General features: G+C 43.4%; 1 protein-coding gene across 8 annotated transcripts in view; it reads right to left on the bottom strand.

The window, feature by feature from the left end:
- The window catches only part of Ltbp1 (latent transforming growth factor beta binding protein 1), a 375,435-nt gene that overhangs the window by 271,192 nt on the left and 81,344 nt on the right, over window positions 1-22,899 (bottom strand). The window contains exon 1 of one of the 8 annotated variants that reach the window (XM_040730933.1): window positions 3,625-3,817. The exons of the other annotated variants lie outside the window; for them this stretch is intronic. Within the exon in view, the coding sequence (XP_040586867.1) occupies window positions 3,625-3,728 (104 nt within the window). The 5' untranslated portion in view covers window positions 3,729-3,817. Of the gene's footprint in view, window positions 1-3,624; window positions 3,818-22,899 lie in introns of those variants that run through there. 8 annotated transcript variants of the gene reach the window in all.

Below are 22,899 nucleotides of genomic sequence, written 5' to 3'. Positions count from 1 at the left end.
AAATTGATTTTGATAACAGTGCTTTATCACAACAACAGACAGGAAACGAGAAAAATGTGAAAGGTCAGCAACTACTCAGTGAGTAAACAAATTCAAGAGCAAATAAACAAAGAACCAACTGTGCTCACAGGGTTAATTTCTATGGCAGCTGCTTAAAACCAGTCTACTGTGGAAACCATGTTCTGCACATGATGCAATACATAATACTGCAAGTGTACCTTCCAAAAGATTTTACATTTAAAAAAAATTAAAAGAGAAATGAGGGCCGGGATGATGGTTCAGCTGGAAGGCTCTTGCCATACAAGCATGAGGAATAGAGTTGAAAGCCCCAGGACCCTCTTAGATGCCAGGTGGGCATGAAGGCTTGCCCATAACCCCAGGTCAAGAGGGGAGACACAGGGAATCCCTTATCAACCTGGCTGGTGAGTCTATCCACATCTGAGTTAAAGGAAGAGACTCAAAGCAAATGAGGAAGACATGTGATGTCAGCCTTGGGCTACACACACACACACACACACATACACACACACATGTGAATATGCATATATATATATATATCACACACACGCACACACATACACACACATGTGAATATGCATATATATATCACACACACGTAATATGCACATATATATATCACACACATATACACACACGCACATACACACACACACATACACACACACATACACACACATGTGAATATGCACATATATATATCACACACACGCACACACACAGACACACACGTGAATATGCACACACATATATATATATCACACACACACGAATATGCACATATATATATATACACCACACACAAGAAAACAGGAATGAATATTTGTTCCTTTTATCAGAAGAATGTAGGCAATAGGGAAATCAGAAATGTCAAAGACTTTCAAGTAGAACTTCTGGGTCTTTCCAAGGATTAAGCAAATGGAGATATTGGCTCCAAACATGCAGTCTCTTTTCCCCGCACAGCAACATCATTTACATTATTTTGATTATTGCTGGTCATGATTGAGGCATTTAGTCGACTTCTGGAACACAAAGGAAGTCACGGCCAAAAAGAGAAGATGAAGAGAAATTAATGGGTTAGGAAAAACTTGAAGGCAGCCTGTGGGGGGACTGACTACATTGTATGTAAGTATGGGAAAGGAAAAAAAAGTCATTTCATAAAAAGCAAGAAAAGAAGGGATGGGCTGACTGTGGGTGGTGCTGTTCCTATGACAGGCCAGGTAGCGCTATCAGCCTAAGGCAGCCTGGTTTGTGTTTCATGAGAAAGGAAACAGAAAAGCCTGCAGGGACACAGGACTGGTGTGCAGTGAGTTAGTCCAGAAAGAGATCCCAGCCATGACCATTCTGCCACCTTCATGGGCGTTCACTGGAAGGACGCAAATATTATCACTAGGTTAAAGCAAAGATGACTGAACCACCATGCCTCATTGTCTCCTGCCTCTAATTGACATTTGAGACCCTGGTGTTCAAGTATCAGTTCTGTATTAACCTTCCCAACTGACCAGCTTGCCTAGTGTTTTATGGCATATGTTCAGCCTCTATAATGACTTACCATACTGTGAGCTGTCTGTTGGCTTTAGTGTTTCCAAGCGATATAGTTTGGTGAAATTGTGACCATACAAATCTAATCAAGTTGTGAATACTGTCACTCTGTAATTTTACTTTCGGTTAAAAATAATCACCCAGTAAAGAATGTCCATGGCTACTCTACATTTTTCTTTTCTGCCAATCGTCCCTCTCATGTATAATCAAAAGAAGCATGGCTTTCAACTCAGTACCGCTGGTCACATTAGTAACTTTACTATTCATTCTTCTAACATCATGGCTAATGTGAGGCCAGATATAATCGCTGCTTCACTAAACCTCTGTCAGCTTTACCGTCCAGAGTATTTACCTGCAGGGTCATATACACAAGCCTCCTATTTCCTTAAGAGAAAATGTTGGTTATTTTCCCACCATTTAATATTGCTTAATAATAATGTTTAGGGGCAATTTACTACAAAGTTCACACTGCTGCAATAATAGACTTCACGTTCCGTGATGAATGAGCAGTTCCAACCATCTCCAAGGCTTCAGTCACAAATAAATGTCACCAGAATTTATACATCTAAACATGACCTCGCTCCAGGCTCTGTGGATTTGCAGCAATGCTGGAGTTCCACCTAGTTGAGCACCTGAAGGCCACTCAAGCTCAAGCTCAGCTCCTGCAGCTATGTCCCCATGGCCTCTCACCCAGAACCCATGCTACTCAACACTGTCTTAACCTCTCCTGCTCATGTCTGCCAAACTAATGCTGGCATATGCAGTCGACTGCAGAAAGGACAGCATTTATCAGTATCACCTATATCATGACTTCAACAATATTTCTTTTGACACGTCATAACCTTTCAAGCTGGTTTCATTTTTAACTAAAGATGAAAACTAACGCTTTTCCAAAATCCTACCACCAAGTGGAAAAGGCTTTGCAACACCCTTAGTAATTCTTTAGCGTTTAAAGCTGCTGGACTTAAGGGAAGAGCTTAATCTAGCAATTTCAGCAACCATCCTAGTTGAGACGGCAGTGCCCTGGCATGCATCTGTGACGCTTACATGGACCGGCTACCGTCATCACCACACAGCATCACAGCTGAATCCGAACTGTGTTCCATACACACCAGGAGCAACACCACCTGCAGACTCCCAGGAGTAGCAAAAGAAACTCGATTCTCCCAACCACTCAAAACACACAACCACCAAAACAGCTGATGCCACACTTTGTTAGTTTTTGTTTCTTTGTTTGTTTTAACATGAGAAGAAATCATTTCAACAACTCAAATAGGTTTAACGTGTTATTATGAACTCAGAAGGATTTGGTACCTGTTTGTGCACGTAAATAATTCAGCAGCTCAACAACATATACACTAACCAGAAATCCAATGCCTAAAAAAATAAGCATACTTATGTAATTGGCAGGGGGGGTTGTATAGAAGGATTTGCCTGATGAAGTATTTTACTAGGAAATACCCAGAACTGACTTTTTATCAGAACAATATCATCTTCTCGGCGACCCGGATTAAATCATCTCCATAGAGAATAACTTTAATAACTTAGTTGAAAAGAAAATAGTAACACCCAGTAAAAAAAAAGGGCAAATTGGTAATGCACTATCGAGGAACTTCAAAGTATGCTGGTTCAAACACATCTAAGGCTATTTTAAAGGTTTGGTTTTATAGCCTATCATTCCTGCATATTGCCAAACAGAAAGAAATTCTTCACAAGCATAGTTCCAATGTCACCCTCAGCACTGAAAGTATCAGTACCCTTGCCCCTTTGCTGTGGCAGACATCAATATTTCATAGAAAGACTCCTACTTCCTGGGTCCCACAACCAACATGACATGGAGAAGAATCCCCCAAATGGCCCACAATGCAGGGGACCAGTGGCACAGAACCCAAAGCAATCTGTAATAAATTAAATGCACAGGGAAGAAACAAATCTGCCACTGTGAGTATCCCAGACCATATCTTGTCACCAAGGCATCACCTATCCTGTAACTGTCCTTTCCTTACCCTCTGACTATTCATTTGCCTTCCCACTCTTCCTGCTCCACAACATTCTACAACTCACCTCTTAGACGCTGTGCTGGGTATCCTCCAAGATGGTTCCCAGTGGTCCATGGTTCTTGGTAGTCCATGCATACACTTGAGTATAAAACAGACCAAATGACTCATTTCCAATGTAGCATACAGCAAAAGTGATGGGATGTTTGCCTTTTAGTCTAGGTTATAAATAGGTCATGGTTTCCACTTTGCCCATTATGGTGATTTGAATGAGAATTGTCTCTCTCAGTTAGGGTTTCTATTGCTGGAAGAGACACCATGACCACAGTGACTCATACAAAGGAAAACATCTAACTGGGGCTGGCTTACAGTTTCAGAGATTAGTCCACTATTGTCATGGCAGGAAGCATGTTGTCATGAAGGCAGACATGGTGCTGGAGAATCTGCTGAGAGTTCTACATCTTGATCCACAGGCAGCAGAAGGGAGTCTGTGTATCACACTGGATGTAACTTGAGCATATCAGACCCCAAAGCCTGTGCCCACAGTAACACACTTCCTCAAACAAAGCCACACCTACTCCAGCAAGGCCACACCTCCTAGTAGTGCCCACTTCTTATGGGCCAAGAATTCAAGCACATGAGTCAGTGAGACCATTCCTGTTCAAACCACCAGTTTCCTAAACAGCTGTTTCTGATGACCAACAAAGTAAAAGCCGCTGCTTCAGTGAATCTTTTCTTCAAGGCTCACACAGGGATGCAGAGATGGGTTTTCTGGCCATGACCTCAGCTAGTAACTAACTTGTGCAGTTTTGACCTAATCCTTTGTAGTGATATGTTATTTATGATTTGTTAAAGCTTGACTGAGGGTTCAGAAAAGCAAAGTCAGCCTCAAGCTATAGAGATCAGACAACGGTGATACACACCTTTAATCCCAGTAGCCAGAAGCTAGGAGGTGGTGGTACACACCTTTAATCCTAGGATTTGGGATTAAGAGGTAGATGATCTCTGTGAGTCCTAGGCCACACAGATCTACAAAAAATTGAATCGCTCTAAAAGAGAATTGTAGCTCAGACCTTTAATCCCAGCACTAGAGGGGTATAAAAGACAGGAGCAAGTAGTCAGTGTGAGGCATTCATTCTCCAGCCACGCTGAGGAGAGGTTACAATCCTAGGCTTGGTGAGAGCTCGTGGAGACGGGATCAGCCCATTCAGCCTGAGGTGGAGGTAAGAAGCTAGTGGCCAGCTGCTTTGCTTTTCTGATATTCAGCTTGAAGTTTGAACCCTAATATCAGTCTCTGGGTCATTTTTTTTCCCGTGTTATAATCGTTGGATAGTCTATAAGTGCAGGATTATGGCCCTGACTCCCATCTCCACACTGTCTTCTCTGCTTAGGCTTCCCCAAGGCTGAACATCAGGAGATGTGTGATAAAACACAGCTGTGCCTTCAAGAAGCTATTTACACCAGATTAGACATACAGTTCATTAGAACATTCATCTGCCATAAGAACAAACCAAAGAATGGAAACCCCTGTTCTTCCAAAGGGGGTGTGGCCTTTAGGTTTCTGGGAAGTTCTTAGCATGGGCTGGCAAATCTGGGCATTCTCTTAGCACAAAACCACTGAACAGTAAAGAGTGGCCTCCTTTAGTGAGTAACCGGACAGGCATGCTAAAAGACCTCAGAAGACTTCAAGTAAAACCCAGCCATATTTGAAGTGCAGACCTGTGGTCACCAGCCAGGGCTAGCCACCCACCGCCTAGCACCAGCTAAGAGGCTTTCATCACCCCAACAGGCACGCTATCCAGTTCATTTTACCCTTCACGCAGGGCCACAGTCACCCTGCGTGGCCCTAAGCAAACCACATTTAACAGATCAACGACGAGCATTCTCCAGACAGAGGAATGACAAACTATTCCAAAACAAATCTTCAAAGGGGAAGGGGAGAATAAAACAGATTTCTGAGTTTGTTTTTCATGGGCAGCTGGAAAAAAAAATAAATCTACCAAATACCAACACCTCTCCAGAAGGTTTCTTGCCAAGTTTATGATGACTGGTGTTAAGAATGTGAGTTTCCGGTAGAGAATGTGACACATCACTGAGGCAGAGGCGAGCCCAACCCTGGCTAGCGGCCTCTGTCAGAACTGGGTAACACTTTCACTGTACGGAGTTTAAAATAAGGGCACCGGTGAAGTCACATCCATGAGTCATTTTGTTGCCCACACGCCACGCTCACTTTCCAGCATGCTCAACAGGCCGAACTCAGGGCCCCCCTCAGAACTGCAGGCTGCTGAGGGCTTTCTGAAGAACAGAGTCCTGAGCCTTGAGCCCGCTGGAGACACTGCACCCACACAGTCTTTGTAGTAAGTGGGGGGAAGGGCACCATACAAAACAGTAAAGACAGTGGGCACTTACGGATAAGAAAGGAGGGCAAGGGATGAATAAGGGGCAAAAACTGAATCTGCACACTATTCCCTGTGCTTCTTGAGACAGGGTTTGTCTGTGTAGCCCTGGCTGGCCTGGAACTCGCTCTGCCGACCAGGCTGGCCTGGAACTCACAGAGACCTGCCTGCCTCCCGAGTGCTGGGATTAAAGAGTGCCACCCATCGTCCCTCTTCTTATCCGTAAGTGCCCAAGTAATCGGGAAAGTCACTGAGGCTCTGGACACCCTCGAGGCAAATGACTCAGTTGGGAAAACAAGGCAGCTGAGCCAGCAAGGCCCGTATTCCATACTACAGTCGAAAGAACGTGAAGTACGGGGAGAGGCAGCTGGAGAACGAGCAGCAAGGGAGTAGACAGAGGGGCTTTTAGAAAACCCACTTCATAAGCCACTGTGTAGAGTCCTGCGAACTGGAATAGGGGTTGTCACCATGGGAATCCACAGCAGAGACCACCTCATGCCTCCCACAGACCCCCCTCAGGCCATTTCCACACAGCCTCCGAGCAGCCAATTCAAACGGATTGCAATTGAATTTGAGAATACGCGGACAGCACCTGACACATCACAGAAAATTCTAACTGAACATGGGGGTTTTATAATTCACTTATTGTGCTAAAATGACTTGTGAAAATTAAGGGCTTTAGTAGTGTCCTTAGCCTAGGCAAGCTCTGCTGATCTCTAACCATGCTTTGCTACACTGGCTAGTCCTGAAACTCTTTTCACTGTTAAAGGCACAGACTCCAGTTTGGCTGGAGTCAAGGATAAGTGTGAACTTCTGCCTCTAGCCACTCACAATAATAATTTACGTATGTCCTTCGCCTCCCTCCTTAAAGACTACAAATATTTAGCCATGTAAATACCTTTCTTTCTATGCTTACACAAAGCCTGAATTTAAAATTCAGGGCAGCCAATCACATTCAGAATTTCCCTCCCTCCCTCCCTGTACCTTATCCCCTGAGGTGAATTAACCATGGTCCTCACTGACAAAAAAATGTCCCTTGGGCTTACGTTATGTCCAGTACTCACCTGAAGCAACTGTTACTAAAACCAAGTGTAACCACCATCAGGGTAACTATTCCCATGGACAGAGGGAGTCAAAAATATTTGCATGTGCTAGGACTCCAGTGAGTTTGCAAGGACAGACAAAACTGAAGGAAGAAAATGGACCCATGCCCCTTCTCAACCTTCCACCATCCATTTCAGAAACCTAGTTGTCATTCCAGCCTGCAGCACGCTATAAACTAACTGACATGATCCCTGTTTTTAGCACTTGAGCAGAAAGGTAAAACATGTAGCTATGGAATGAAGTCCATAGCTCAAAATGAGGACCATGTGCATAGTCCCGAGTCATCCTGTGGAAAAGATGCTGAGGAGAATTTCTGTCCCGGTATGAGCTAACATCTAGAACTTAGATCTTCTAGCCTCACAGTGGAAAGCACTGTCTCTCTTGCATATCAAAGTTAGATTGCCATTAGCAACGTGCATTTGATAACTGAACACACACACACACACACACACACACACACACACCTAGAAATGAATGCCTGCTTATTTGAGATTCTCGTTGGGGTACCCAACTTAGACCCAGGCTTCCTAACCACATGGTCTCAGCTCTAAAGGAGAAGGCAAAGAGTGTCTCATTGGGTTCTAGCTTGGTTTTTGGTTTAGTTTGTGTTTTGTGTTAACTCTTCCTATTTTTGTTAGCTCTATAGAGGTTCTCTGCTTTGCATCTAGATAGTTCTTTTCACCTACACACTCAGCGGTTTTGTCACAGCAAGCCTGATTCCAAAAAAAAAAAAAAAAAAGGCATCCATTTAAGGTGCCTGAAATCAGACCCCTAGGCTCAGTAGAAGTTTCCATGTTCATCCTTTTGATTTATGCGTCTCATTACTGCAGAAGACTGCAATAACTCTCTTCTTTCTTCTTGGTTAGTGGCTTCAAAACACCGCATGCTTGATTACCCAAGTACATTAAAACTAATTTAAATCATCATCTTAAGCACCAGTGTGCTCAACAAACTAGAAAAGACCCCCGGAACCCACACTCTATAGGTCACATTTTATACTCTGTGGGACATGAAATAGCAAATCCATCAAGGTAATGGAACAGCAAAGCCTCTTACAGACAGAGCTGAACGCACTCTTTAACCATTCTGTTGCCCAATGCTGCCTTTTAAAGGTAAAACACATCCTTTCCTCCTCCTGCTCCTGGAAGATGAATTTAACACTGATCGCTTTTGAAGATAACTCCAAATGGCAGCAAGTGTATAGCTCTAAAAACACTATAAATGCCCACGTTTGTGAACGCCCCAGGGGAAATGGACAAGTTGGCACAGCCTCTTTTCCATCCTCTCCTGTCACTTCCATGCACGGGTGGCATATTCAACACTCTTTGGGTTTTAAAGGCAAGGTTTTCTCTCCTGCTACCATTACACTGAGCAGTAATGTAACAGTGGTGAGACTGAATTAGTGCCAGTCAATCAGAATTTCTGTAATCGAATCTTTAACCAAAAAATAAAATAAAACCAAGAGAAGCTGCTTTTTCTGTGCCAAAATGCCATCAAAATATGACATTCAAAGAAGTATACATGTGCAATTACTACTAAAAAGTATCAGTCTGGAATGCAAGCTCGAAGGCAGTCTCCCTTAGTTTGACTGTCTATCAATGATTCCATATCTGGAAAATATTTCAGAATATTCATTTGTGTAAAAAGGAAACAAATAAGAGAGAGAGAGAGAGGAAGGAAAGAAGGAAGGAAGGAAGGAAGGAAGGAAGGAAGGAAGGAAGGAAGGAAGGAAGGAAGGAAGGAAGGAAGGATATAGGACGGCTACATGAGGGTTTTATTCACAGAAACTAGTACACTTAGAAGACATGAGCCTCACTCAGTAGATCACTTTAACTTGGAAGCTTTAGCTGGTCTTTGTTCCCTTTCAGTTCCCAGGAGCCTACCCACCATGGTTCTTGGCAGGAATTCATCTCTTTGAAATAAGGTGATGATTTCATTCATTTCATTAGTGATTGAACTCTGAGGCTACACATGAACCAACTGTCTATTTTTTAAATGTATTGACATATCTATTCTTTTTAACTATTCATGGACTAGGACAGATTTAAGGACGATTATAAACATCTTCCTATTGAACAACCACTACTTTGAGGGAGTTACTCCAGGACAAAGGAGTTAAAAATCAAAACAACACATGGGCTCTTTAGAGGGGTGAAAACACTCCACTTACACAATAGGATAATGTTGGCTTTGTGTGGACATGTTTGTCAAATTCATGGGATGTACACTTAAACTGAACTCTGTATAAAATATGGTATCTGAGCCGGGCGGTAGTGGCACTCGCCTTTAATACCAGCACTCGGGAGGCAGAGGCAGGAGGATCTCTGTGAGTTCAAAGCCAACCTGGTCTGCAGAGTGAGCTCCAGGACAGGCTCCAAAACTACACAGAGAAACCCTGTCTTGAAAAACCCTAAAAAAAGAAAAACAGAAAACAAAGAATGAGATCTACATAGTTATCACCTGTGAAGACGCAACCATAAAGCTGGAAACACTGCAGAGGCTCATCTGGGGTGGGGTGTAGGGAAAAGTTCTGCACCTTCCTCCAAATTCTGCCGTAATGCTAAACTAACTTTTAAAATTAAAATTGTGAAAGCACAAAATGTATTTTGACTCAACAGGCAACCTGAAAGAGTTCCCAACATTACAGAGGTGGAATAATTGGAGCAATAAACTAAACAATGATGTCATAGCCCAAAGAACAAAAATGAAATAGAAATCATAAACAGAGGAGAGGGACAGAACCTCCTTACAGACCAACTCCAAGAGAATATGAAGAAACACCTCTCTCCAAACAGAGGTCAATGCCTAGTGAATTGTTTCCAATAGACTCCCAAGGGATGGGGACACAGCTGGGGTGATAGAGTGTTTGCCTGGAATGCATGAAAGCCCAGGTTTGGTCCTCAGCACCGTATACACCAGGTATGTTGGTACAAATCTGTACTAGCAGCATCTAAGAGGTAGAGATGGGAGTATTACAAGTTCACGCTTATCATCAGCTAAGTTTGAAGCCTACTCAGGTTATAAGCCCTGTCAAAGGACAAGAGAGAAAACAAAAAGGGGTGAAATGAGTGTTTTATAGACACCACCTCCACTCACCATGTGGTCAGGATTGCTGCCATTAGTGACAAGTCATTTTTTCCCAGTGGTTTTACTTTGAGTTTTGTTTATGTGCATGTGAGTGTGTGTATGGATGCCTACAGAGGTCAAACAAGGGCATTGGAACCCCTAAAACTGGAGATGCAGGCAGTTGTGAACTACCCAACTTTGATACTGGGAACTGAATTCAGGTACTCTGGATGAGTAGCAAATGCTCTTAACCATTGAGCCATCTTTCCAGACTCAACAAGTTATATCATATTCATACATCATATAATATCAAAATGATAACATCTTCTACTGTCAAGATTAATGAGGTCACTTTACCTTTGAAGTAATTTACCATTGTTTCTATAAACCAGTCCAAAAATGAGAAAGCATTCATAAAGTCAAATTAAGAGACAGTCTACAAAAAAAAAGACAGTCTACAAAATAATTTCAAAAAGTCCAAGTCATGAAAAATAAAGGAAGAATATAAAACCACCACAGATTTTGGAAAACCTGACTCAGAGATGAGTGGTATCCTAGATTGGGTCTTCGAACAGAAAAGAGACATTAGTTGGCAGAGGGAAGTCACTACCATAAATTAAAATTCAAGTTTTAAGGATAAAACTGTCCTTTAATTAGTACTATGTTAGGGTTAATGTTTTAAGACTTGACAAATGTACATGGTTATATAAAATGTTTATATTAGAAGAAAGTGGGTAATAGATGTGTTAAAATCCCCTGAATTATCTTTAGATCTTTTCTCTGAGCTGAAAGTTATTTCAAAATAAAGTTTTCTGATAGAGTAATACTAATCAAAATGTTTTAAATATTTAGAATAAAACATATTACATGATGACTCAGAAACTTCATGTTAACTTAATTCAAGCCAAATAAATGCCAGTAATCCAAGAAATTTTGGAGTGCATTCAATAAAATGGACATTTAGAACTCTGGATGCTGTAAGAGAAAAAAAACGAGTATAATTGATACTATTATGATTATAGACCCCCATCTTGTGACCTTTTGTTATTTGGGGGATTATGAAATGAGGAAATGCTGCCATTTTCCATAAAAAAACAAATGTTCCGTGTAAGTGATAGCTATAGAGTGTATAGACTTTAATAACCTCCAGTCCAAACAATAAAGGAGGGGACAGAGAAAGAAAAGCAAGAGTCTTGGGTCCAGAAAATTGTGGGAAGTGATACGTTCCTGCAAGTGAAGGGACGGTACTTGGTGGACAGATCTGCGGGTAGGAAGGGACTTGGTGAGAATTACACACAGATCTGGGATTTCCCACACTTTTGGATCACTGTGTCCTGTGAGTTTATACATTTCTGTCTAGAGAAAAGAGAATGGGGCTCCTAAGGCTCAGGAAATTAATAAAACTTACAAGGCCCAGGAAGCTCATGAAAGTTTCCAGGCCCTCAAGGCCCCTCCCTCCCCTAGAGCCTCCAGCAAGTCATGCAAGGAGCTCCAGGGACACAGCTTCAAATGACACTCAGTGGGATTCTAGTGAAACAGCTGCCTTTTGGTAACCCATACTCCTGTAAACAAAGTCGTTGGTTCATCAAGATAGACTTACTCAACTGCATTAACAAACATTTCCTGGGCCCGCCATGGGTATCCCTATCTGGAGCAAATAAACACTGATCTCCATCATGGAACGAAGAGGCTGGCAATCGTTACCCATCAGATGAGCACTTCAGCAGTGACATGTTTCTGGTTTACGTATAAAAGCAACTGGGACCATGACTCAGTATCAGAAGTGGGGCTGCCATGCTGACTCACGCATTCCACACCTCTCTGCGGGAGAGGGCCCAAAGCCATTGACTTTGGGTATCACGGTACAGTGTAACCTTCCAGACTAACATTACGTTGCTCAGTTTTTGGCTGGTGTCCTACCTGTTCTGGCTGCCCTCGGGAACCATCGACAGCCCTTAACTATCCTTTCTCTTTGCCTCAACCTAAAAGGACACAGACAGACCCACTTTTTCCTTCCATTCACTCAAACATGCCCTCTCATCGGTGAAAGCAAGAGAGAGAATGGAGGCTTCCACCCAACAGAAGTGGGGTTTCAAATCGGAAAACTGTGAAATCTGACCAAGTTGTCGGATTTTTAGCCCAGCATAGTTTAAGCTAAAAACCAACTTGTTAATTCTTCTTCAATAAAAACATGTCCCCTTAACATCACAAGTCCTTCTCTTCTGTCCTATATCATGGCTTTTGTTATGGTCTGAATGTAAGATTGTCTCTCACAGACATACGTATCTGAGCATTTGGTCACCGCCTGGAAGCCCTGTCTTAGAGGTTATGTTTAGGGAACAGGGCCCAACTAGCGAGCACAGGCCACTAGAAGCAGGCCTTGGGACAGTTCACCCTGCGCCCTGCTTTTACTCCACCAAGGTGTGACAGGCAATGCCATAGCCTCCATCACACAGGAGGGAGCCTCCCTAACTGCCTCTTCCCACCATGATGAACCGACACCAAAATAAATCCTCCCTCCCTGGGAATTCAGCTTTGTGGAGACACCATGTAGCCGCCAAAGGAGTAAGAGGTCCAGACTCTTCTCTGGTAAGATGAGACCATGCGGGAATACATAGATTAATAGAAATGGGTTAATAATTAAGACAGAGCCAGCCAAATAGTAGCCCTAGTCTTAGGCCAACAGTTTAATAATCAATATAGTATCCGTGTGCTCATTTGGGGCTGAAGTGGAGGGACCTTGCAGGAAATGAAAATCTCCAGCAACACTCTCCCTTGTTTCTGTCAAATGAAGGAAATACAGCTCTGCATGGTATTTCTCTTTTAAAAACAACATGAGTTTATTGCTGATAAAGAAACATGGTTGGCAAATAATAAAACAAGTCCCTAGACTCCTTCATACCTAGTATTAGACATTAAGCATGAAGATTTTTTAAGATTTATTTTTTTTTACTTAGGTGTATATGTCACATGTGTGCAGATACCCATGGAGGCTGGGCAGCAGAAGGCATTGGATTCCCTGACTGGCATTACAGGCCATTTATTGTGAGCTGCTTGATATGGATGCGAGGAGTCCAACCCTGGTCCTCTGGAAGAGCAGTGTGAGCTCTGAACCACTGGGTCATCTCCCCAGCCTTCTGATGCACATGTTTTTAAAGGGTCTATTTAACTGGCTTCCACTAATAAGACTTTTGCTTGGTTTTAGCTACCACTTGTTGAGCCACTCAAAGATGAACAGAGTGTGTATTTCTGAATATCGTAATTTCATCTAGCTAGAAACATTACCAAATCCCCTTGAAATTAAGAAAAGTGACCAGTAGTGGATACTTTCCAAGGACCAGCATATCAGAAAACACTTCTTTACCTACAATTTTCCAGGTTCCATACACTGTTGGTCTTGACAATTAGCAAATCTGAGCCTATAAGAGACCATGGGTATTTCCTATAGGAATGGTCAAGTGACATAGCCCTGCTCTGGATACTCAGAAAATGACACTGGTCCTAGTTAAAGTGTCATGACTCCAGACAAGAAAAGCACATGGGAGCCTGCACCAGCTTGCCCAATTAAGGCATAGGCCTGAGACCCAGCTGCGCCATTAAAAAACAATGGCTGAAAAAATGGATGAAAACATCAAGCTGACGCCCAGCATTGCACACACATCTGTTTAAAATTCAAGTAACTTGTGCAAACCACAGATCGGTATTCAAATAAAACTTTTAAAGAGATCGTATTCATTTAAAACGGAAATGAGAATGTGTGCCTATGTCTCTGGGCCCCACACTTCCTGTGGGGAGGTGACAGGCCTTCTCGGGTTTAGATGGTTGTTAGCCTAGCAGGCTGAGCAAGGTGTGGAAGCAGAAATAAAGCGGCTTTTGATCATGAGTCACCAGCACCCTGGGACCCTCTGCATACCACACAGGAAGCCTGTACTGCAAGCCCATGGCAGCTTCGCAGGCATCACACAACTTGGAACCTAAGAGAAGCCCAGAGGGCAACCCTCACCACAGAAACAACAGAATGGTGTTCATGGGACAACACAAATACCTAATGGGAATATCTACATCTAGACTTGTTGGTCTCGGGTGGGGCAGGACCACCACCACTACAGTGAAGAGGTCTGAGTCACACTGCCTTCGGCATCTCAGCCAATCCTCACTCATGAAGGAGAGGCTTTGACTTTGAGTGTGTATGTGTGCGCGTGGTATGCTTGCACGTATGCATACTCACATATGTGTGGGAACACATGCATGTGTGAATGTGCATACGTGTTTATATGGAAGCCAGAAGTTGATCAAGTGACACCTTATGATTGAGACAGGGTCTTTCATTTGAAATTGGGTGCCGCTGATCCACATAGCCAGCTTACTCCAGGAGCCTCAGTCTCTGCCTCCCAAGTACCCTGCACTTACATTGGTGCTGGGACTCCAAATTCCATCCCTCCTCTTGGGCGACAGATGGTTTACCCACTGAACCATGTCCCCAGCTCTGACTTTGCCATGATTTTATATCACCTCCTTCCTTCCTAACTCACTCAGCTTTATCATCAGGCTGTGACCAACAGCCATGCTCAATTCCTGACTGAGCAAATTTAATCATGGTGTCCAATGATCTGTCCAAGTTTCAGACAGGAGAGATTAAAGCACAACCCTGAACCATGTGTCCTGATTCCAAAGCCAGGAGTTCCCTAAGACCAGCTCCTGTCCCCAGCAGACATTCAGATGGCACCGGGGCACAGGTACCTGATGGAGGCTTGCACACAAGAGTAGAGGTCAAAAAGGAGAGAGAAATGTCCAAATGTCTCTCCATGTGGGAGAATTCAGAGATTCCAAAAATCATTCACAGCTTACCTGAATGCTGGTCACCAAGAAAGTTTCAGGACAGTTAAAACTATCACATGGCCTTCAAATACACACATAACCCTGGTTTTCTACAGGGCAAAAGGAAATGTGTAAGTACAAAGCACAGGTAGGGATGTGTTTGCTTGACGACGGTGACATTGGCCAGGTGACTTAGCGTCATTTGGATTTTATGTCTTCATATGTAAAAAGGAACTGGGTGAGATTTTACCATGAATTTACATTTTTTCAGAATTATTTCCTTACAGCCACACCTTGGGCAGAATATAACTACACAATGCTAAGTGGCTTTGACGGGGAGTGATCAAGTACACTGTCCTCAAGCCCGGGCTGTCCTCCTCTACCACTCGTCCCTGTGGGGAGCAATCCAGAAAGCCAGAAAACCCATTTAGACATCCATGGTTCTGTCTAGTTTTGTTGTAATGCTTCCAAGTGAATTCCAAAGCTATCCTAACACAGTGCACACCAGGCACAAGTCATTATGAACATTGGAACCCGGGCCAGTCTGAGTGGATGCTCATTGTAGGCAAAACTACATTCCGGGAATATTAAGTATTGCATTATATAAATTATGTGATATAATAATGTTCTGGGTGTGTGAAATTCAATATGACTTATTAAACAATTCGTGTTTGGGGGTTTTGTTGTTCTTGTTACTTGATTTTTGCCTTTTTTGATGGCCATTTTAAAAAATCCAAAATTACCCATGTGGTCTGTGTTGTTTTTCTGTTGACTATTGCCACAGTGAGGATAAAATTCATGCTCAAAACTGTTGGTTAACAGACACAGACACCAGAGCAAGCTCTGCAGAGCCCCTGTGCCCCCTCCTCGCCTCCAGCCTGCCACACTCTCACCAGCAGGCACAGTTGTGCCTCCTTTGGGAATGGCTTTACCCAGTGGCACTGGGGTGAGCAGGGCTCCCCTGTGGTGAGCTAGGCCAGCACTCTGGCCACCTCCTCCTCCTCAGGCACCAGTGAATTCCCATTCTAATTCTAACATGGGAAAGTTTCAGGACATGTTTACATAACAGTTGTGACCCAGTCAGTACAACCTGATGAACCATAAATGAGGGAGAGAAGACTTCAAAGACTTTTAAAATGCCCAACCCTCAGAGAAAAGCTAAGGTTCAGCCTCCTGAGTCCCCTTCTGCTTCATGGAGGGTCTTTCTCTGTGTGTTCCCTCACCCCTAACAAAAGCCTTTCTTCAATTGCTGGGTGGGAGAAAAAAGTCAGTCATATCATCAACAACAACAAAAATAGACAGACAGACAGACAGACAGACAGACAGACAGACAGATAGGCAGCCCAATTAAACATGTGGGAAAAGATAGTGCGAATACATCGGCAAAGAAGTGGCATGGAGAGCTGCCAAGCATCTAAAATGATTGGTTAGGAAACTTTACATTGATACTGCAATGTGCTACCGCTTACTTACACATCAATTAGTGTGGCATAAGTTAAAAACAGACAATACTAAGTGCTGACAAGGATCTGCAACACCTGGAACACACTGACTGTTGAGAATGCAGCCGTGACACAGCCATGGTAGAAACGGCTAAACAGCATCTCATACCTGAAGACATTTACCAACCCTGGCCTCTTCAAGTTAATGCACACTTTTTTTTATCGCATTGCATTATAATTTAATAATTATATGTAGAGGAAATGAGGGGGGACTGAGGCTTCCAGTAGACTTCTCCAGGGCCTTTCATCTATCCTAAATGTCTATTTATCTCCCTAGACACAGCTTGATACAAAGTAGTTGTTCAGTAAGAGTCTACAGATACTTCCCCTTCCACGATGTTCTGTACTGGGAGTGTTGGGAAAACAGTCTACATATTTATGAAATCAATAGAGTAGAGGAAGCAAACTCAGAGGCTACCTTAAATGTCCTTCCCTGATAATAAGACTGATGACTACCTTATATGCCATCCTAGAGCCTTCATCCAGTACATGATGGAAGCAGAAGCAGAGACCCACAGCTAAACACTGAGCTGAAATCCTGGAATCCAGTAGCAGAGAGGGAGGAGTGATGAGCAAAGGGGTCAAGACCAGGCTGGAGAGACCCACAGAAACAGCTGACCTGAACAAAGGGGAACTCATGGTCCCCAGACTGATAGCTGGGAAACCAACATAGGACTGACCCAGACCCCCTGAATATGGCTGTCAATTAGGAGGCCTAGGCAATCTATGGGGCCTCTGGTAGTGGATCAGTATTTATCCCTAGTACACGAATTGACTCTGGGAGCCCAGTCCACATAGAGGGATACTCTCTCAGTTTAGACACACAGGGGAGGGTCTAGGCCCTGCTCCAAATGATATGACAGACTTTGAAGATAACCCATGGAATGTCTCACCCTCCCTGGGGAGCAGAAAGGGATGGGATAGGGGGTTGGTGAGGGTCAGGGAAGGAAGGGAGGGAGAGGGAACTGGGATTGACATGTAAAACAAGCTTGTTTCTAATTTTAATTTTTAAAAAAAGGAAAAAAAATAAAGGAACATCCTCCAGGCCATCAGCTGTGTCCAGCTCTGCCCTGGTTGCTCTACATTGGTGCTAGACAACACTTCAATCGTGTGAACATCCGCAAGTTCATGATGGGGCGTGCATCATGCCGGACATTTTTTCGGCATTGTGCGTGTCCCAGTAAACATTGGCTATTTTGAAAACTTCAGGAGAGGCTATCAAATTTAATTTTCCTCATAATTCAAGGAATGTTCGAAAGGAAGAAGTAAAGAGAACACCATGTATGGAGTGAAAAGCAGGGTAGGCTGGTGACGTATGAACCAAGGGAGGTAAAGTATGAGAGGCAGCAGATGGTAGATCGTCCTAAATTACAAAAGGTCTTGGAATGAGCTTGAGTGTGATGGAATGAAAACTTTATCGCTCTTTTTGGAACTCCCAGACCACCTGCTGCATTTCATTGCCCTAACTTTGATGAAATATTATCCTATGTGTGTATGGACACCTCCCACTGTAATGTAAGCACCTTGGTAGCAAAAAACCTAATCACGTGTGTTAGGATCTAACACTTTCCATACCTGGAACACTCAATATCCCCTATTCCAAATATCTGGGACCATACAGGATCCCATGAATTCCCTCTAACAGAGAAGTTCCCTGTGAAATGCCCTCATTAACTCATGATTATCTCCAATAGCCAGTACACATGATGGCAAATCCAATGGTCCTTCAAATAACTCTAACTCATATTTTTCCCAATGGAATAGGATGCCTACCGGTCCCTACTCAGTCAGACTTCATTAACCACTCCCAGACCTCAAAAACCTGCCCCATGAGACTCCTCTCATTTGACATCCCCTCAACTTGCCCCCACACTCATGGTTTCTACACCTGCTCTCTCTCACCTCATCTTGTTGTCAACCTCAATCTAAACCATTCACAAAACTAAACCCTAATCATCTAAAACCTCTACTTTAAGGGGACCATTATCAACTTTGGACTAGGACTTGCTTTCCAAACCCATCATCATCATGATCTAAAACTGATGGTTATCAAATTCCAACTTCTAACAAAGAAATAATACAAATCTAAAAAAAAATACACTGGATTTCATTTGCTGCCTCAACTTAATTACCTATGATTATGTATGTTATCATCATCCTACCCACTGAGAAACATGTAATTTCTCAATGATTTTGACAAGTCTTAGATTAGAAGTGGTCAGCCAAAATTACTTGATTTCAATTTTGGCTGCAAAGGATGTTTTACTTGGTGTCCTAATATATCTGGCAATGCTCTGCAGAATGCCAAGTTACAGGTGGTCATTACAAAGGGATGAGATCAAGATAGAACATTAAAAAATGTAAGTTCAATTCATGAAGAAAGAAACACCCTCCAGGATCTCAAGAGATGGCCCAGTTGGTAAAGTGTTTACCAGGCAAACATGAGGACCTGAGTTTACATCTCTTAAGTCAAATAAGAAGTCAGATGCAGGCATATGTCTGAAATTCTAGGGTTGGGGTGAAAAAGACAGGTGGATCCTTGGAGCTTACTGGGCACCTAGTCTTGCCAAATCAATAAACTCTAGGTTCAACAAAAGCCTGCCTACCACCACCAGCAAGACACACACACACACACACACACACACACACACACACAGAGGCACAAATCCTCCAAAGGGATATAATATTATTTCCATTTGCCAAAACAAATTCCCAAGTATCCATAGTTGGAGACACAGGTCTTTTGTCTGTAAAAACTCTCCCTTTTCAGAGCAATGATGTCTTTGCCCATCCAAAGCCACCACAGTGGAAGTATTGGCAGTGTGTTTTTCCTTTTCTTGCTTCCAGAACAAAACCAAGCAGAACTACTTTCTGTCATTGAACCCCTATGGAGAATAGCACAGTTACAGCACATAAAGGCTAGTTTACTTTTAGAGCACACTCATGGGTACGCTAGAAACACATGCTTGGGAGAGCTAGGGAATTCCAAAAAAGATACAAATGAGACAGATGAAGACTCAGGAGACAAGGCTAAAAGACCAGGCTGGGAACAAAGTAACATTATGGAAAATAGAGGTACAGACCAAAGCTCCTGTCCCCAGACAGATGCTAAAGGACAGACATAAGAGAAACGTCTCCTACGCATCCAGGAGGTTCTTAGATTCTCTGACCACTTGGGTGAACAACCCCTTCCCTGGGACATTCATAAGGCTCCTAACATTATAAGAAAGGAGGAAAAGAATGTCGGAGCCCCTTCGAAGAGTTTAGAGTTACTCAACCACTATACAATTCCACGCAGCATAAGAAACTTAACGCCCATCCTTCAAATATTGTTTGTTCCTCAGAAATACACTCTTCATGACAATCACACTCTCTAACTATGATGGGTAAGTCAATGTTCAAAGCATGTTTCCCAGGATGAAGAGTCTAAGATTGCAGTCATACGAAAATGTGGCCGAGCTGACAGGAGAGCCAGAGAACCTGTAGGAGGCCAAATGCCACCAGAGAGTGAGGCCCCTGCAGCAGCAGTGAAGCAATTCCCCCTGGAGGTTCATCCGCCTCTGGATTCCCAGGCCGGGGTTATAGTGTGCTACCTGGGGCCCTGGGGCAGAGCTGTATGACCACAACGGCAATGCATCCATTCAATGGAAGACCGGCACATGAGATTCTCAGCAAGTGACCCAGAAAAAAACACCACACCACAAGAAAAGAACTCGAGAGCTGTTCCCGCCTCTGTCTGGGGTTGGAGTGAACATGAAAACAAACAACACTCCCAAGGGAAACCCCTTGACTACAGGTCCATCCAACCATACTTATCTGAGTGAAGAAAAGAATGAACCAGCCCAACTCCACACTTAAACAGATCCCCAGTGCACAGTATCACCCAGCCTTGAAGCTCACTAAGGCACAAATACTGGAGGACTCTAACAAATCAACACGTTAAGGAGTTCTAGAGTCAAGAGTCCAGTGAACACTTGCCATCAAAGTGAGGAAGAGATAAGCCAGCATTAGCAGAGAAATCAAACAGCGTAGTATGGTCAGTCTGGCAACATCTGCGAGCTAGAGGACTAATGGAGGTTACAGGGTGCATCTTTCTAATATGCTTAAGCAGACGTTGAGTTATGACTCAAAAGAGACTACCCAGAATAAGATCTAGAAAAGTACCGAACAGATACAAAAACACAAATACTGCTTGCCGTAGGTACCCAACAGGAAGGCGTCAGTGATAACAGACCCAAGAAGAGAATTCGTGAAATAGAAATACCTGGAATATAGCACACATGGGGAAGGAAGAAGTAAGGGAGAGGCTAAAAAGTATGGAGAGGGCTGGGATGCAGCTCAGCTGCAGTGATTGTCCACCATGTACCAAGGCCTGGGTTCAAGCTCAGGACCACAAGGACACGGTGTGGTAGTGCAGGCCTAAAATCCCAGCCAGGAAAAGTGGAGATAGGGGGATCCGAAATTCAACGTCATCCTTGGTTTCACAGTAAGTTCAAAGCCAGCCAAGGGCTAAAAGGAACACCATTTCACGACAAATTGGTGGAAATAGGATAAAAAACACCAGTCCTTATCAAATCGCCCTTCAAACAGAGAGAAATAAAAAGTCATATTCCAAGAGAAAAAAAAAAAGGAGCTGAGAATTTTCCAAAAGCACAATGCATGGAAATCCTCACACCAAATTCCCAGCAAATCTCAACCAAGATGAATGCATCCTAGTCAGACAGAAGGTATGTTACCGCAGGGGGACATGAATTTGACAGTCATCTGCCTTCTCACACCAGGAAGAAGGAGGAAAGCAAGTTTACTTGTCAATAAAAGAGCAAAAGAGCCAGGCGGTGGTGGCACACGCCTTTAATCCCAGCACTCGGGAGGCAGAGGCAGGCGGATCTCTGTGAGTTCGAGGCTGGGCTGGACTGATAGCCTCCAAAACAATACAGAGAAATCCTGTCTCGTAAAAACCAACAAAATAAAATAAAATAAAATAATAAAAGAGCAAAAGAAAGGACACGGAAGTATCACTCTGAAAAAATGTTCTTGAAAAATATGATGATCAAGCTCCAAATGTACACTCTGAAAACTTGAATAGAATGCATTTGAATGGCCCTCACCACAGGAATTCCACAAAGAGGCAGTTCAAGACACCCTGGCCCAGAGAGAATGTCTAAAACGCAAGCAAGATGGACAAGTAAGCACGTGTGGAAGCACAAATGAGCAGATGACACACAGCAGCCATGGTGTGCCCGCGTAGCAAGGACGGCATTCTTTATTTTTCCCTCGATATATGTTTTTATTTAAATTAGAAACACGAATGCTTCGCATGTCAATCCCAGCTCCCTCTCCCTCCCCTCCTCCCTTGTCCCTCCACCAGGCCCCCTCCAGCCTCCTACCCAGTCCCCACATCATCCCCCAGGGAGGGTGAGGCCCTCCTTGGGGGATCTCCAGAGTCTGTCATTTCATCCAGGGCAGGATCTAGGCCCTTCCCCATGTGTCCAGGCTGAGAGAGCATCCCTCCATGTGGAATGGGCTTCCAAAGTTCATTTGCATACCATGGTAAACACTGATCTACTACCTAAGGCCCCAGAGATTTCTGAGGCCTCCTCACTGACACTGCATTTGTGGAGTCTGGATCAGTCCCCTGTTGGCCTCTCAAGACCGGCATTCTTTAGACTGTTGACAAGAGTAGCACAGACCTCTGCAGGCCTTGTCACATCCAAGTGCCTAAGACCTTCTGTTAGGTCTTGAGGGAAAATACACTGCCTTCGCCATTCTAAATAACATATGGTAAAAATCCTTGCGGCAACCAATAAGAGAATAAAAACTACAATTCAGAGTTGCTGGAGGGAGGAAGGAAATGAGGTGTGGAAACAATCTGCCATGATGGAGGGGGGCAGAGGAGGAGGGAGGGAAAGGGAAGGGAAAGTGAGTTTTAAGAAAACGTTGTAAGTGGAAATAAAAATTAAATAGAAATACCTGGTTTACAAGCAAGTTCTACCAAACATTCAACTTCAGTCACATACACACAAAATTTTTAATGAGAAAAAAAAATTCCCTAATTCACACTGTTAAGCTAATATTTATGTCAAAAATAGTAGGAGAAGCAGTATTTAGAAGGCCGACACAGGAGGACTGCTACTAGTTCAAATCCCACGTTGGACTGCCTAACAAATATCAGACTAATCAATGCTATACAAGGAGAGGCGGTTTAAAAAGGAAATATTTCCCTGGGTGTGAGTATTTGACTACATGTTTACATGTGCACCACATGTATGCAAGGTGCCCTAGGAAGCCAGAAGAGGGCATTAGATCCCCTATAGCTGGAGGTACAGACAGTTGTAAGCCACCGTGCCGTTGTGAATTAAATTCGGGCACTCTGGAAGAGCAGCAGGCACTCTTAACAACTAAACCACCTCTCCAGTCCCTATTTTCTTTTTAATTTTAAAAAGATTGACCAGTATG

This window comes from Mesocricetus auratus, unplaced genomic scaffold (assembly GCF_017639785.1).
Source record: "Mesocricetus auratus isolate SY011 unplaced genomic scaffold, BCM_Maur_2.0 Super-Scaffold_100024, whole genome shotgun sequence".
Taxonomy (NCBI): Eukaryota; Metazoa; Chordata; class Mammalia; order Rodentia; family Cricetidae; genus Mesocricetus; species Mesocricetus auratus.
This window is presented reverse-complemented; position numbering and strand designations above follow the sequence as displayed.